Source organism: Chaetura pelagica, unplaced genomic scaffold (assembly GCF_000747805.2).
Source record: "Chaetura pelagica isolate M959 unplaced genomic scaffold, ChaPel_1.0 scaffold147, whole genome shotgun sequence".
NCBI classification, from domain to species: domain Eukaryota; kingdom Metazoa; phylum Chordata; class Aves; order Apodiformes; family Apodidae; genus Chaetura; species Chaetura pelagica.
Window position 1 is genome coordinate 4,948,707 of NW_009954194.1, and position 15,282 is coordinate 4,963,988.

At 40.4% G+C, this 15,282-nt stretch overlaps 1 protein-coding gene across 1 annotated transcript in view; it reads left to right on the plus strand.

The window, feature by feature from the left end:
* Window positions 1-7,664: 7,664 nt before the first annotated feature.
* The window catches only part of SORCS2 (sortilin-related VPS10 domain containing receptor 2), a 505,634-nt gene continuing 498,016 nt past the window's right edge, over window positions 7,665-15,282 (plus strand). The window contains exon 1 of the mRNA XM_010003145.1: window positions 7,665-7,844. Coding sequence (XP_010001447.1) covers window positions 7,665-7,844 — 180 coding nt within the window. The remainder of the gene's footprint in view (window positions 7,845-15,282) is intronic.

Below are 15,282 nucleotides of genomic sequence, written 5' to 3' on the forward strand. Positions count from 1 at the left end.
TGTGACATTGTTGGGGCTGGTGCCAAGAAGAGATAGCTCAAAATTGGCACTGGCCAGACGTTATTTTGATTCCTTACTTTTACTGATGTCCTTGTAGAAAGTTGCAAATCTCCCCGAGTGGCTGAGGACAGGAGTGTGTTAGGGTGCAGTCATGTCCTCTTTAGGGCCTCTGGCCCTAGAAGGCAAAGGAAGAGCAGCCACTAACTTGCACCACAGGCAACCCCTGCCTTGCTGCCTAGGACCCAGCTGTCCCTTTCCCTGCCTTCTTTCTTGTCCTTCACCTCAGTTTTTGCTCACCCACTGGCTTGCCTCCAGCCTTGGCAGGCTCATTGAATAGCACTTTTTATACCCTCCCTGGGCTGGCCCTGTGACATGTCCCTTGCCCATATTCTGACTGCTGTGACAGAGTCAGGGGGAGGAGGGTGCAGAGGCTGATGGGAAGCCCACCCCTTGGCTGCCTGGGGAAGAGCTGATGCTATTCAGATTCACTCAAATGCGGAGGGAGAGATGAGAACTCAGGCCTATAAGGAAATGGCCTGCTCCTGTCTGTATGGGAACAGCCTTTTGCCTGGGGCCACAGTTGCATCACAGATGCTTATCACCTCCAGCCCATCCCACCTTCCCTTGGCCTCCTCCTTGCTGTCAGGGCTGGCAGAGGGAGGTGGAGCCCAGCATGAGGATGGAGGCAAAGAAATGTGGTGTCTGAAAAGTGGGGAGAAATTCAGGTATTCACCATACAGACCTAGTGCCACTTTGGCTGTCTGAAAGCCCAATTATCTTCTGATTATACATGAAATTGGCAGAATACTGGACTTTGGAAAACTACATGCCAGTCAGGTGGGGTCCACTAAGGCATCTGAAATGGCACTAAATGCTTTTTAATTCCAGTCGTAATGCCTGAAACTCTACTGGCTCCATCTATGGGCAGTTAGTTCACACCTGGCCCCACACCTGTGCTTGGGAAAGATACCAAGCTCACTAGCTTTTTATTAAGCACATTTAGAAATTAAATGCAGAAAGTTATACATGAAGGAATGATTTTGCTGTAACATTTAATGTGGTAAATACCAGTTATCAATGAAAAGCTATAGGAAATAGGCAATTTCAACCCCTGGTAAGGAGGTGCAATTGGCTTGTTTTGCAAGTAATCTTAGAAAGAGGCAGGTTCTTGTACTCTGCTATAAAACACTTGTAATGATTAAAACCTTCAACATGCCTGTTCCCATCCAAGTGGGTCCTTTGTTCTTGTATTCAACCCCATGCCTTCATCACTGCCTGCTAAAAGTCCTTCGTTTTTCCATGGGGAAATAATCACCAGCTGAAGTGGATCAAGAATTACTTTTATGTGGATCATACTCAGCAACAAGTTTAATTACAACTGAAGTGGCAGACATTCCCCTTGTGACACATCCTCCCTTTATTGGCACCAAAAGAAACATTTTGCAGTGGAGGAACTCAGAACTTCTAGGACAATATTCTGCTTTTCTGCTGCTGTGACCAGGTGACTCTTGTTTTAGCCCAGGCACCCTTTTTGTCTTCCTTTTCAGGAAAAAAATAATATATATCTTGTGATTTAATGCATACTCAGCACAAAGACTGGGAATGGGATTTTAGAATCAGCAAAATATTCCAGCTTGAAATGCATGATAGTATTTTATTAAGGCAACAACTCTGTATTTTGTTAAGATGTAAGGTAGACATTTCTAGTACTTATTAATCAAATCCCAGATATGTCAGGAAATTGATTTAATACCTACTTAATAATCCTCTAAATGCAAATATTGGAACTCCTTAAAACAAGGTGAATATTTTTTCACTAGAGCTTGATGAAGCTGATAAGAATTACCTGCAATAAGTTGTTTAGTTCCAGTGTAGACTATCTGTTTAATAAAATAAATTACCAGTTCCAGGGAGTGTAAAGAGACACACTGGAACATACTAAGGGTGAGATTTTCAGAAGCACTTTGCAGTGACTGAACTTTGCTCTGTGAATTTTACCCTTTATTTCAAATAGAAGAGGGTGAGAGAAACAACCAGTGTCCATCTTGGATAAATGGAGCACAGAAAATGCAGAAACATTGTTTTTTCTCAATGTTCTCTATAAAATGTTTGTTCAGCATTGCTGTGAAATCCTAGTTGTCTTGCTAAAATCAAAACTCCTCTGCCAAAGGCAAGGACAGGTTAAACTAAGTGAACTAAAAACCAGCTGTTATACGCATTGGCAGTACTTTATTGTCTGCGTCTTGTTAGCTTTTTGTTGGATTTGGCTCAGTTCCTTGAGAAACAATCTCATCTCTCGAAGAAATAAACCTCATGTTACCACCTTAAAATAATATGAAAAGTACTTGATTCTTCTTACTACGTTCCTCTCATCTTCTCTTTTTAAGCTGTGTTGTTTGGCTGTTCTTCTGTCAGTGCTTTTCTGTTCTGAACCCGATACCTGCAATATTTTTTATTGACTTACCCTCTAAAAGCTCAAGCTTATCACAGTGCTTGCCACAAGCCATTCAAGCAAAATATTACCAGTTTATGAAATATCTTTAATTTATATGCATATACTTATGAGAAATAGGCAATGTTAAAGACTATTCAGCCAAACCAAGCATCTTGCTGTCATTTTTAATCCACAGATCTTCTCTCCTTTATTTGCCTGAATCTCTGTTGAATCATAACATTAAGCTGTGAGTCCTTCAGAGGGTGGGGAATTTGGGTAGTTTGCCAGGGGGCTGGACCCCACCCTACCTTCTGGAGCCTGGGAAATACAGACCGTGCTAGGGAAACAATGTGGATCTAATTTGAAGTCTGAGAAGTGAGGACATTCTCTGGCATATCAGAGATGCATGGTTTTTCAACCACTTTCTCACGCCTGGTTCTTCCTGATGTCCTTGAGAGCACAGTGATCAAACAGGACACGAAACACGCAATACCTCATCCAAGCACAATGATGCTGGGGTGGGCAGAGTCATGGGCTTAAATTTGCACTTGCCGTGGTGTTGTGATAGAGAGTAGCTTTGTGTTGGTGCAGATTCACAAGAGCATATTACGAGTGCTGAGAGGGAAGGCACCAGGGCTTCCCCAGTGCTCCATGTGGCTCCAGCCACCTGCCGAGCAGGGCAAGATTAGCAAGCAGCCACACTTTGCAAGCTTATGTGCTAGCAGCTATTCATGGCCACTCTTCTGCAGAGCTGTCAGATCACAGATTTGTTAGTTGTTATTAAGTGTCTTTCTGGATTTGATAAACTACAGGGTGAAAAATATGCTGAACAGTAACTGTGGTTTCTCTTCTTATGGATGCTGGAGTTGGGTGCATCTCCTAATTTAAGTTGCACGTTGTGGGAGCTTAGTGAATAAAGCATCCTCTGGAAGTTTATTTCTAGAGAAACTGAATGCAATTGCCTTTGAGAAGTGGATATATTAATTTCAGGACCTGCTTATTAAGTATCCATACAAAAGGAAAGAGAGTTTTCGATACATGATTATTTTCATGCAGATAGGAAAACTCTCTCCACAGCTGTCTGTCTTTTCTTAATTCTGTGTTAGAAGCTTACAGATAACTTTGCATTTACACACTGGGAAGGCTTTGGTTAGGCACCAAAAGTGAGGTCATCTGGTTTCATGTCCAGTCCTTAACCCTGACTGTCTTCGCAGCCTTAAATAAATAACTTCGGCCAAGATTTTTTGAATGTCTGTGTCTGAAGACATCCACAGTTGTAGTTAAGCATGTAAGTAGGACTGCTCTGATTTTTATAGACACTCACTCCCACGGTGTCTTCATGTGTTGTATTGTGTGAGGGTTTGCAGCACTGCTGAAAACTAAATGTTGATTTAGGAGCATAATGTAAGTCAGCCAAGTTTGAAAATGTCAGCCTTGATCTACAGAAGCTTAATTTTGTGCCCCATCTGTTAAGCAAACCTCATAAGACTTACCTGGCTGAAGAGGATGCCAGAAGGACTGATGGACAGTGAATTCCTGATTATGAAAGTGTTTTGATAACTAGTAGCTGCTATTTTATGGTTTATGAATAAATACTGTTTTTGTTACAATATAAGGAGGGAAGATTTCTTCAGCCTAATTTCCTAAATACAGTGCAGTTGTCCTGTGCAAATGTAGCAATCTAATACATTGCTTAATATCAAGGCTGTGCTGTTAAAGACAGCCTAGTTTGATCCACCCTACACCAAAACACATGAATTGCAGTTTCTCAATGAGCAGTTAGTTACATTGTGTCTTAGAGACATGCAGTATCATACTGATGAGATAAATACCTTTGTGGTACTCTGGATTCATAAGCATGCTGGCTCTACTGGCTAGAGCAGAATGTTTGTGCATTTTATTAAAACAAACAAACAAACAAAATATATAAAATTCCACTACTCTGGTAAAGTTTTAGGGCCATATTCCAGTCTCATTTCCACCACATATCTCTGGCATAGAAAACAGAAGATCTTACAGCTCCACTGCAGGCTAACTTCCTTTTCATCACAACGGGACCAAAGCACAGAGCTCTCCTTTCAAATTCCTCTGCTTCAGGTTTACAGTGACAAGGATATATTAATCTTGCTTTGTAATAAAAAGGGAGTTCCGTGACATACTTCAAAGCACTAGATTTGATGGTAGCAAATGCAATTGCAGCTTTCAGCCTGTGACAGAGTTAAATTCCAGAGCATGTGTGTTAAAAAAGAAGTTGCCAGTGAATGCAGTACTGTTTGCCAGCAGAAGCATCCTCAAGTCTAGTATCCCTCTCGCTTCCGTTTCATGAGTGCTGTGACAACTCTGCCCCTTTTGGGGACAGACCAAGGTCTGCTGCAGCTTGCATGTGGAACATGTATCAAAGCCTACTTTTGTCTTGTTGTATTCAATGGGAATTTTGTCTTTAAATATAGTGGCAGCCTTGCTGGATTCCTTCTGTTATAATTTATTCTTTAAGAAGTTTATGTCAGAAGTACTGAGTGCCTCTTGCTTCCAGTGTCTTAAACATGAGCTGAATGCTTATCACACTTGGAAGTTGAGGTTGTTCACTGCAGAAGATTCCAGTTTAAGCAGACAGACATAATTACTCAGAAACAATTTTTTTCCCTTGGTTTCTTATCAGACTGTCTTAAGTCAGGCTTGGTTTGGTTTGTTACACTTTATACAGACGTCTGACTGTGCTTTCATGTAATTGGATTAACACTGAAAGTGTTGTCTGTTTTCATTAACATGATGCAGCTTTTCTTCAACAGGTAAAGAAGCAGTATAGGCACAGAATCATTTTGGCCAGCAGAAAAATGTTCTTCAAGCAAATGAGATTATCAGATACTTGATCAATCTTCAAATTTCAGTTTTTGAGCAGAATCAGCACAGGCAGTTGTGTTTTCTGCAGTTTTAAATAATATATGCAAAAGGATCTTGACTTGTAAAAATGCACCACCTGTGTTTTTTTCACTCTGGAGCCATGAGGTTGCTTTGCTCCAATTTAGATTGAAGCTTCTTGTGCAGCACAGGTCTGTGTGCAGTACACAGCTGGTGTAATTGTTTCTTTTTTTAACTAAGAGATTGGCAGCCACTTGCATGAGTCACAATAATGAGCCTAATGTTAGCTGGTAGGTATGTATTGGGAGAATCTACTAGAGACAGTTACATCTCAAGGGGTGAGAGAGGTGAAGTGAATTTAGTTTCAGGGCTTCTTAGAAATCAGCTTTTGTGTCTGAATTCTGTTTCTTCTCTTGTAGTTTTGTAGTAATATTATTTGACCTTTCTGTTGGAATTCACCTAATTCCTTCACCTTCAAAGAGATTATCAGAAGAAGACAATCTAGAGTGACAACATCAATACTTTGATTGATGCTTGTTTGGTATGTGTTTGACTTGTGTTTCTGTTTTGAACATAATCAAGTCCAGAGTTCAAGCTGTCTGCATTGTCCCAGCTAATTTGTTAGTCTACCCATATGCAGCCTCTGCTGGTTTCCTGTACCTGCCATGGGAAATAGTATCCAGATAGGTGTGATAGTTTGTAGTCTGAGAGGAGTTAAGTCTATGCAGTCAGAGCCTTCCAGTCATTCAGGCTGCTGTGTAGTGGCTGCTACTGTTACTTTAAGGCAGTGAAGGTATGCTCTTGAATACTGCATTTTGCTTTGTTGGTCCACCTGTATCAAAATAACACAACCTCTGGCAGGAGCTGGTTCTTACTTCTGGCGGCCTGTTAGGAAAGCAACGTGAGCAGTGGTGCCTGCCTTTAAATCCTGTGTATGTGAGAAAGACAAGGCAAGTGTTTTTTTATGGCATCTTGCTGTTCCCTAATGCATTATTCTTCTTTCCTTTGAGGCAAAGGTGTCAGAGTGGATTGTTCAAGGAGATGGAGGCCAAGTTGTCATTTAGTGCCCATGTTCAGAATGCAGTCATTAGTAGTACCCAAGTCCCTCTTTTGGCTTGTGTTCTGCTTAGCCTCTGTGCGCACCTAGGTAGTAAACTACCATATGTTGTTTATAGAGAATGCAAAGGCAGTGTATCATTTTCCACTTAATCAGGATGTTCCTAATCGGAAAATTGCCCAGAGAACTAATTAAAGCCAAATGTACTCAATAACTACTGTTTAAGTGACACAGTAATTCTGCTTAGCAGGAGCATCCTCAGGTGATTTACAGGTACCTGGGCCATGTCCCATTTTTAAACTGAATGTGGCTTCGTTTCTCCTAGGAGAGCTCTTACTTTTGTCTGAGTTGTGATCCAGGGAATGTCTGTGCAAACAACTTCTCTCCCTGTCTTACCCTTATTGAAGCTCTTACCTTTTACAAACCAGCTAGGCAGACTGCTCTGCTCCTGCTATGGGCAGAGCCACTGCTTCTGTTACTCTGAGGAGTCTCAGGCTGTGGGCTGGTGGTGGTGATGCTGACGGTCCCACTTAAGCTTTGCTTATTCTGAGTATAAACACCTCCTGGCCCTGGACACATGTTCATGATTTGTGTTAGTTCTTGTGTTGTCCTGGCAAACTATTTGTTCAGCTGTACAGCAGCTAAAGCTGGATACTGATCTGGCTGAAAAATAATCCAGAGAAAGGTTAGGGGGAAAGAAAAGAGGAGAGGTGTCTCATTCAAATTGGTTTTCTAGCCTGGTTCACTATGTGGCTACACAAACAGCTGTACAAGCACAAAGAAGGGAGTGGTGGGAATAAGTGGGTGAAGTCAGGGAAGAGGGAGGCTATTTAAGCCAGAATTGCTGCCAAAACGTTACTTGCCAAATGACTTCTCAGCTCCTTTGTTTTCTTGAACATTTCCTCACATCTGTTCTGTCACAGTAAAATCTTATGGATGTTACCACTCCTGCATAATAATGTAACAGCTGTACTGGTTCAGACAAAGACATCATCCAGCCCAATATCCTGTCTCCAACAGTGGCCATAATAAGCAGACCCAGAGGGAAAGAAGGGGACAAGCATGTTTGATACTTCCATTAATGTTCTCTCAGTCTTATACAATATTTTTAGCTCAGGGGATTTCTTAAACTTGTTATGGTTTATTTACACAGTAACTCTCAATGGATCTTTTAAGTACTTGTCCAAGTCAAGTCCTCCCCTGAAGGACATGTAAAATCATGGTGTTCCTAACATCTTTTGGCAAGGGGTCCCACAGTTTTCCTATTTGGGATAATCAAGAAGTCCATAGGCAGGACAGACCTATAGTACCAACATGAACAGACTGGGAACCACAGTGGCCTGGAGGGGACAGCTGTGGGAGCAGCCTGCACTTAGTGAGTGTGCCCTCCAAACCAGGGTAGCTCTAACTACTTCTCCTTTTGGCTCTGGTCGCTGGTTCACCATGGCTCTCAAGCTGTGTCTAGGGATTGCTGGTCATGCTGACATGAGCCAAGTAAGTTTGGGGCCCCTCAATGGCTCCCAGCATGGGCAGCTGAGTTCCCATGTTCAGGATTGTTCCCTGGTGCTCTTTACTTTGCAGAAGGTGCAGACAAGATGCCTGCAGTGAAGGTGGTGTGGACTAATACCATTAGAATAGTCCTAGATCGGAATTTTAATCTCTCACAGTTCAGGAAGATAATAATTTCCTAGAGGAGATGACACTGCTTATTTAATGTGCTTAAATGGATAATTGCATTGAGTCAGGTTTAATGCCTAGTCCAGTTGCCTTTGGCTGTTATTTTTTTATTAGTATATATTTTTAGAAGTATTGGAAGTACCATGAAGTTGGTGACACCTGCTAGCTGTTGCTCAGTGAAGATTAAATGTTTTGTTTGTCTCAGACCAATATGTAAAATAAAGATGTGAAAGGACCCTTTCCATAAGCCAGTGAAGGGTAATTAAGTTCTCAGTTGGTGTGCTCAGATGAAATTACCAGGAGGGAGAATCAAGGTGCACATCATGTGTTCTCTGAGGTGAATTTCTGAAAATATCTGAAATATTTTCATATCTGAAAGCACACCAGCAATTGGAAAATCTTGCAGCCTGCATCAGTTTTGTGGACAAATGAAAGTTTCAACACTCTAACTCTTGTCTAATTCCACAGGGATTCATGCTAGATTATAAACTGGAGAACTCTGGATACCATAATTTTCTGTGTACATCTGTATTTTGTGACCAAGTCAGCAAATTGGAGTGCTGCTCAAGATGAGTGAATCCTCTGAGACAAGGCCATGTTGACAAACTAGGGCATGTTTTAAATGTTTGTTTAGTGGTGTGTTTGATGGAGATTATAATTGTTGCTGGAATGTGCACACTCTCCGTATCCTTTCACCTGATGTTAATCATGTTTCTCACGGTAATTCATGCGTAGGCCTCTGAAGCAGTCCTGCTCACAGCGATGCTGCCTGAGCCACCCAAGTTGCTTAGTCAATGAGGAAAACAAAGGCAGAGAATAAAATGACCTAGTATTTATTGGCACATTAAATCTTTTTATGAATAGGCTGTACATTCCTTTCTCCTGCCCCCTTTGGATGTGATTCCTAGTTTGTAAGATATTCACAATTTATGTAAATTATTTTGATTGCCAAACTAATCAAACCAAGGACAAAAGCGATCACAGATGCTCATCTAGCATCCAGCTTCCTGACTGTAGCCCCCACATTAGCTTCTAGTTCATTAAAATATATATGACCCAATTCAAGAGCTAATTTGGACGAAACCATTAGGCTTCTGTCCTCATCACTGGTTCTGAGGTTCATTTTCACACATGACTGAGCAGTTGCAGCTTTAAGATGCATGAAGGTTATTGCTGTGTATGTGCATATGAGAGGGAAAGTGGCAGACATTGGATATACTCTTATTATTTCTGTAACAGCATAGTTTTATAAGGTCTTATTTGTGCTCCACGTATGGAATGCTAGGCAGGATATAAAAATATATGGATGAGTTAAACACATGTGAGGAAAATTGAACCTCTGAGGAGGGAGAGTGGCAGGATGCTCATGTTGCATCGTAACTTTTGGGTGGCTAGTAAAAAATTGGTGGTGGTTTCAGTGGAGTCCCTAGTGGAGGATGTCTGGTTGGGTCTCCAGAAGTGTTTGGAGCAAGCCCAGAGAATCTCTACACACTCTGCAATTTTTTTGGTTTAGTTGTGTTTTATTTTGTTTTGGTTTTTTTTCATATTGGATAGCTGGTTTAAAATGCCATTACTTCAAAAGTTGCCCTCAGCAGACAGAGTTTGCAAAGACAAAGGTCAGAAGACCTACAGGTTCAGAATCTCAAGATATTTTTAAATCTGGCAAATCCAAGCAGTTTATACCAGTAATTTCCCAGTCTTGGGAAGGATGCCATGACTAGATTGTGTCAGTAATACCTACCAGCATGTGTGGCTGGCAGGGGTTTCTTCCTTGGAGCCATGATCTGGGGTATCAAGTTACTCTCTGGACTGATGGATGAGTCACTAGAATCTCTGTTTTGTTTGTGCATTTTATCAGAGATCATCAGGCAGCCGTCAGTGTGATTGACTAACTCCTCGCCAAGTGTCAGGCAAAAGTAGCTGAAGTGAAGTAACACAAGTGACAGCTAAAGAATAAGCAACAGTCTGTCTTTTCAAATGAGTTGTTCTGTTGGCAATTTGACAGATTGTATGGTGTAACTGAAAGTTCTAGTTAATGTGTTACATTACCTTATTTCAAAATGTTCTGTTATGAATTGCTTACATTTAAATTCTGCCAGTTAGAATGCTTAATGATATTTGTATAAATACAAGAAAATTGACACAAAAATGCTGAAACAGTGCAAGTCTTCTGAGATTTTTTCCTAAATATACTTGCAAAGTCCTGTTTCAGCATTTTAAAAAATAATTTTACATTTTTGTTTTCTACAAACCAGAATGTAATAGGAAGGTACTTGGTGTAAGTGGAAAAGAAGGAGAAAGGGTAGAGTTGGAAACTATTTGTTTACTTGAAGAAAGCCTCCTGCAAACTTTTGCTTAGCAGATTTATTTGGGTGCCATACCAACTGATTGATCTAATTTGTCTGCCTTGCACAGCTAATTAATCTTTTTTTCCTATCTGAGAAAAACTTACTTCTTTTTTCTTTCTGTTTGGTAAAAATTATTCTGATTCCATGATATAAAGATGATATTTTAATGGAACATGTAAATAAACAGTATCCCCATGAACTCCAGTTTTGTTGCACAAATATATCCCAGAAATGTTGGAAGAATTTTCTTCTAAACTTTTGTTTTTTCTGGCTGGTTAATGTCTTGGGAGAGCTCACAGTTCTTGCGATCAGCAGTGTTTCCTCCCCTTTTTTTTTGAAATTACTCTCATTATACAAGAAAATATGAATCATAGTCAATTGAGCAGTGGCTGCATTAATTTACTATGACCATATTTTGAAGTCTTATAAGTTTCTCACAGTCTAGGCAGTCAGTCTTATACATGACTAGATAATGATATAGTTTGTAAAAACCTTTACTGGAAAAATTAAAGGATTATTTTAAACAACTGCAGTTTTACTGGTATGTGTCCCTGTGGGGATATCCTTACTCTACAGTGATCTTTGTTTTTTCAGTTTTTTTCCCCTGAAAAATCAAATTTGACAAATCTGAAGTATTTTCTCCTCTTATTCCAGAGAAGGCATTCCCACATGAAGAGGTATTTGCAAGCAATCAAGTGGCCATATTTTAAAAACTTGCTGTGAAGATGCTTTAAATGTCCTTGTTTTATTCTGCATTGCCAAGGACTAGGAGTGTATATTGTCAGCTACCATGCTCAACTGAGGATGCTAAGCCAATCACATGTGATCATAAAAAATATCCACTGCCCATGAAATCACTGATGCTCTATCTTGGGCGAGGATTGTTCAGATGCTTGCAGCAGTTTATAGTATCTAGGTGTTTTGAGTTTTCATGTCATGCTTGTTAGTCTGATACAGTGTGAAGACACACTGTTTCTGTTGGCAGGTACAGATGGTAGATTAAGCACCAGTTATACAGCAGTATGTCTCCTGTTTGTCTTTGTCACTGCTACCTGCTCATGCTGTGGTGAAGATTTGTCCAGGAGTCTCTGTGAGAACCAGAGCAGACAGCAGGAACAGATTTTGTTAATTATCACTTCTTTTAGGAGACCTTGCAAACAGCAAAGGTATTTTTTTCACATGGCATTCCTCAAGTTTTAATTTCATCTCTCCTGATGATTAACTGCATGGTTGTTTGGAAGAAGTGCAGACTGCAGTTTCCATCATTACGTTGCATGCTGGAGGTAACAGAGAAGATGGAGAAAGCTACTTGGGACTTGTTCTGCCAAAAGCAAGGCAGCATCTTCAGTCAGTCTGCTGGATCTGGTACTCTTCTTACTGCTGATGCAAAGGCTCTCCCTCATATTTTGGTCTGATTTAAGCACCATTTGCATCAAGATGTGAGGCTGTCTTCTAGCATAGCTGGTGTGACCAAGTTTCTCCCTGAAAATGGGTTGATGGTGGAGTTTAGAGAGGGGCTAGGTGGTTATGGCCTAACATTGATGAGCAGGAGCAGAGACCATTTAAGTAGATTACCAGCAAGTTACTGCAGAGAATGTAACCACTGCGTGCCCTGTATATATTTATCTGTTCTCTAACAGCTGAATTTGCAGTGACATCTTAGTGCCTGTGGCAACTAGCACCATAACTTTCTTTTCAGATACAGGCTTTGTATCTAAATCTTGCCCACAGAAGGTAGGAACTGCATGATGGAAGCAATGAGCCTGTGCCGACAGCAGCCTCGCCGCAGCTGCAGTGGGGCTGGTCAGTGCCTGCAGGGTCCGTGGCCCCTCTCTGCATTGTCTGTCTTGGGACTATCTGCTCTGCAGCTGGGGAGGCAATGTTGGAGAGGAGAGGAAGGGAAGGGAGGGCTCTACAACTCTTCCCTCTCCCCTACCCTCCAGCCAGCCTATTTGTGCAGGGCTGTCTCCCAAAGAGAAGGTGTTTGTTTTTTTGGAGGACACCTACCTCTGGCAAAATTCCAGAAGGTGTTAGATATGCCAGTGCTTTTGAGATCTGTCATAGAGAGTTGTAGGTGGAATATCTTGGCAAGAGTTTAAAAAAGAAAAAAAAGACAATTGCACTAACCTCGCTTCTCCTCCACAATTTAAAATTACTTGGATTTGGCATTTTCTCCCCCATTGTCAGAGGGATGAACACTAATCCAGACGTGATTATTATAATGGTTGGTTTAATTTTATTATGTAGTGAGTGTTGTATTATCCTTTTGTTCTGTGATTTATAGTTAAAAATAAAACTGCAGACAGTTCTGAGAATGCAGGGGAGGCTTGGCTAACATATATATTGAAATAAAAAAATAAATAGGTGAAAAAAATGCTATTCTTTATTAGTGAGTTTGTTTCTTTCAGGCAGATAATAAAATTATTATATCTAATTTCAAACAACTATATTTAAAATATTTTATTACTTTGCTAGCTACTCCCTTTTTTATTATATGTCTTTTGAAACACAGAGGTCATCTTCTTAAAGAATCCCACCACTATCTTTGTCTGCAAATCAGCTCTGTGAAGTACCAGCTGTACATATTTTGCATTTAATAAATTAATTTATTAAGGAAGCAAGAAATTGATTATTCACTTACTATGGATCAGGCACCAATCATCTTAGTGTGTTAGATGAAGCATGAAGCTGATCAATAAAAATCTATTTCATCAGCATTTCTTAGCAGTGAACTAGCTGCTTGAGAAAAAATGAAAGCACACACATGTGGACTCCTCCCTCTAAATGTTTTCAGATGATGTGACTGAAACACAAATGTCCTGTGCAGTAGACCTGTGTATAATTGTGGAATTTGTTATGTATGAAAGGCAGTTTGCATTTTGTTCCCGGAAAAAAGTTATAAATACTTTTGTTTGTGTCATATGTGTCTGAGTGAGATACATGGATCCCATAAGTAAGAAACACATTATAAAATCTACATGCAGAAAAATGTTGTGTATCTTAATACTAGAGCTGTTCTGAATGCTGGCAACAGTCCACAAACAAAAGCTGTCATGGTTTGTATGTGCCTGCCTGTTTCCTTCTTCCTTTAAATCTTTGCTTGGGAGCAGGCTTTTCCAGATAGTTTGCAAAGGGTGCTGCCAAAGTCTTCTCCTAACAGATGTATTAGAGACCATGCAAAACAAAGCAAGTATTTTCCCAAGGAATTTATGACTAGAGTCATTGCTGAACACTTTGCCTACTTTTTTTGCGTGTGGAGTGTCAAAGATATTCCTGTTGCAGTTGATGGAATGTCTTACTATGTACTGCATAAGAATGACAACATGTATAAATGCTGGGGTTTGGGCAACAGAATATAATGACTGTCACCTTAACATCAACTTTATTAATGTTGCTTCATTTGCATTCTAAATACGCAAGCATCAGGGCATTGCAACTGTCCACAAAATAATGATTGTGCTGGACAATATTGTAATTACTGCACTTTTGTTTGCATATTTGTTTAATAATCCTTTTGGATAATATAATTTGGATTCTCCAGGCCAAGCTCTGCACTCTTCTGCTTAAGTTTCTGATCAGCAGACAAGAATGCTGTTATTCTAGTAGCCTCAGTGGAGTTCCTTTCCATTTACACCTGAATAAATAAGATGAGAGTCAGGTCATTGGTGTTTAGAGCCCTGTTTTTTAGTTTTACTTTACTGGAATTAATCTAATGATATTCAGCTGCTTGAAAAATTTTGAGAGAGCCAAAGTAAGTATTGCTTGATGGTTTGGGAGTATTTTCTAACCTTGAACAGTGTAATTTTGAAAATAAAATTGTATAAGCTAATTTTAATGCATTTTGCAAAACTCTGATTAAGTTCTATGGTTTGTGTCACTGGTGCACTCCATTCCAGTTGGTCCTGGAATATGTTATAGCACTTGAAGAACCTTTATCCCTCTGCCTGTGAATCTGTAAAATCTACTACCACCACAAATCTACACAGATGAAGGAAGCAAAGCATTTTAAACTCAAGGCAGATTTATGTGCTTCAGCCAAAAACTTCAACATACTTTTGACTACAGACATGAGTTCAGTCCATTTTTAGTCAACAAGTCACTTGAGCGTGTGACTAAGTCCCACTGCATTACAGTGAGAGGTAAACGTGGGCGTACGTGCTTTGCTGACTTGGAGTCTATTCCCCACAAAACTGTAAGAGTCTGATAGTGTTGTATGTGTGACATTTGTGCCAATGGTAGCTAGGCATAAAGTCACAGACTAAGAGTGAATCATCAACATCACCACAGCAACACATTTCTTAGTACTCTAAACCTTTGTCACTTGTGAGACAGAATCTCTCGTTACACGACGAACACCTTGGTAGAGTGATAAGGAGTTTTAAATTGGAATGAACTGAGCAGGGAGGCTTGCATGTGTTGAAGTTCAACCAGCCACCCTGCTTTGCTTTGCACAGAGCATCTCACTGTGGACTTCAGTGTGGACGCTACCTTAGCACTCTTGTGCACCTGCTGAAAGCTGTGGCTGTCCCCGCACTGATGGACGTGTGAGGAGGAGCGCTGGGTACCCTGCTGCTCCCTGGCACCTGCTTGCAATCCAGAAAGGAGCAGACTTCACTAAACCCACAAACATTTGTACATCAGGAGCAGCCACATCAAACTGGGCCATATAGGGTAATCCATGAAATTAAATTATTCAATATACCAGATTCTCAACAGGTGAGATGCTGTACCTGAATTAATTACAAGGATGTAAACCAGCCAAGGTGAGGACCCATCTTCCTGTGTGTTTTCCATTTGGAGAGTTTGCTCACTGAAGCAGACATCTGAAATACCTTTTTTTTTCTTTTTTTTTTTTTTTTAATAGGAACAGAAATTAATTATTTTGAGAGAATGCAAATGTACAGAAT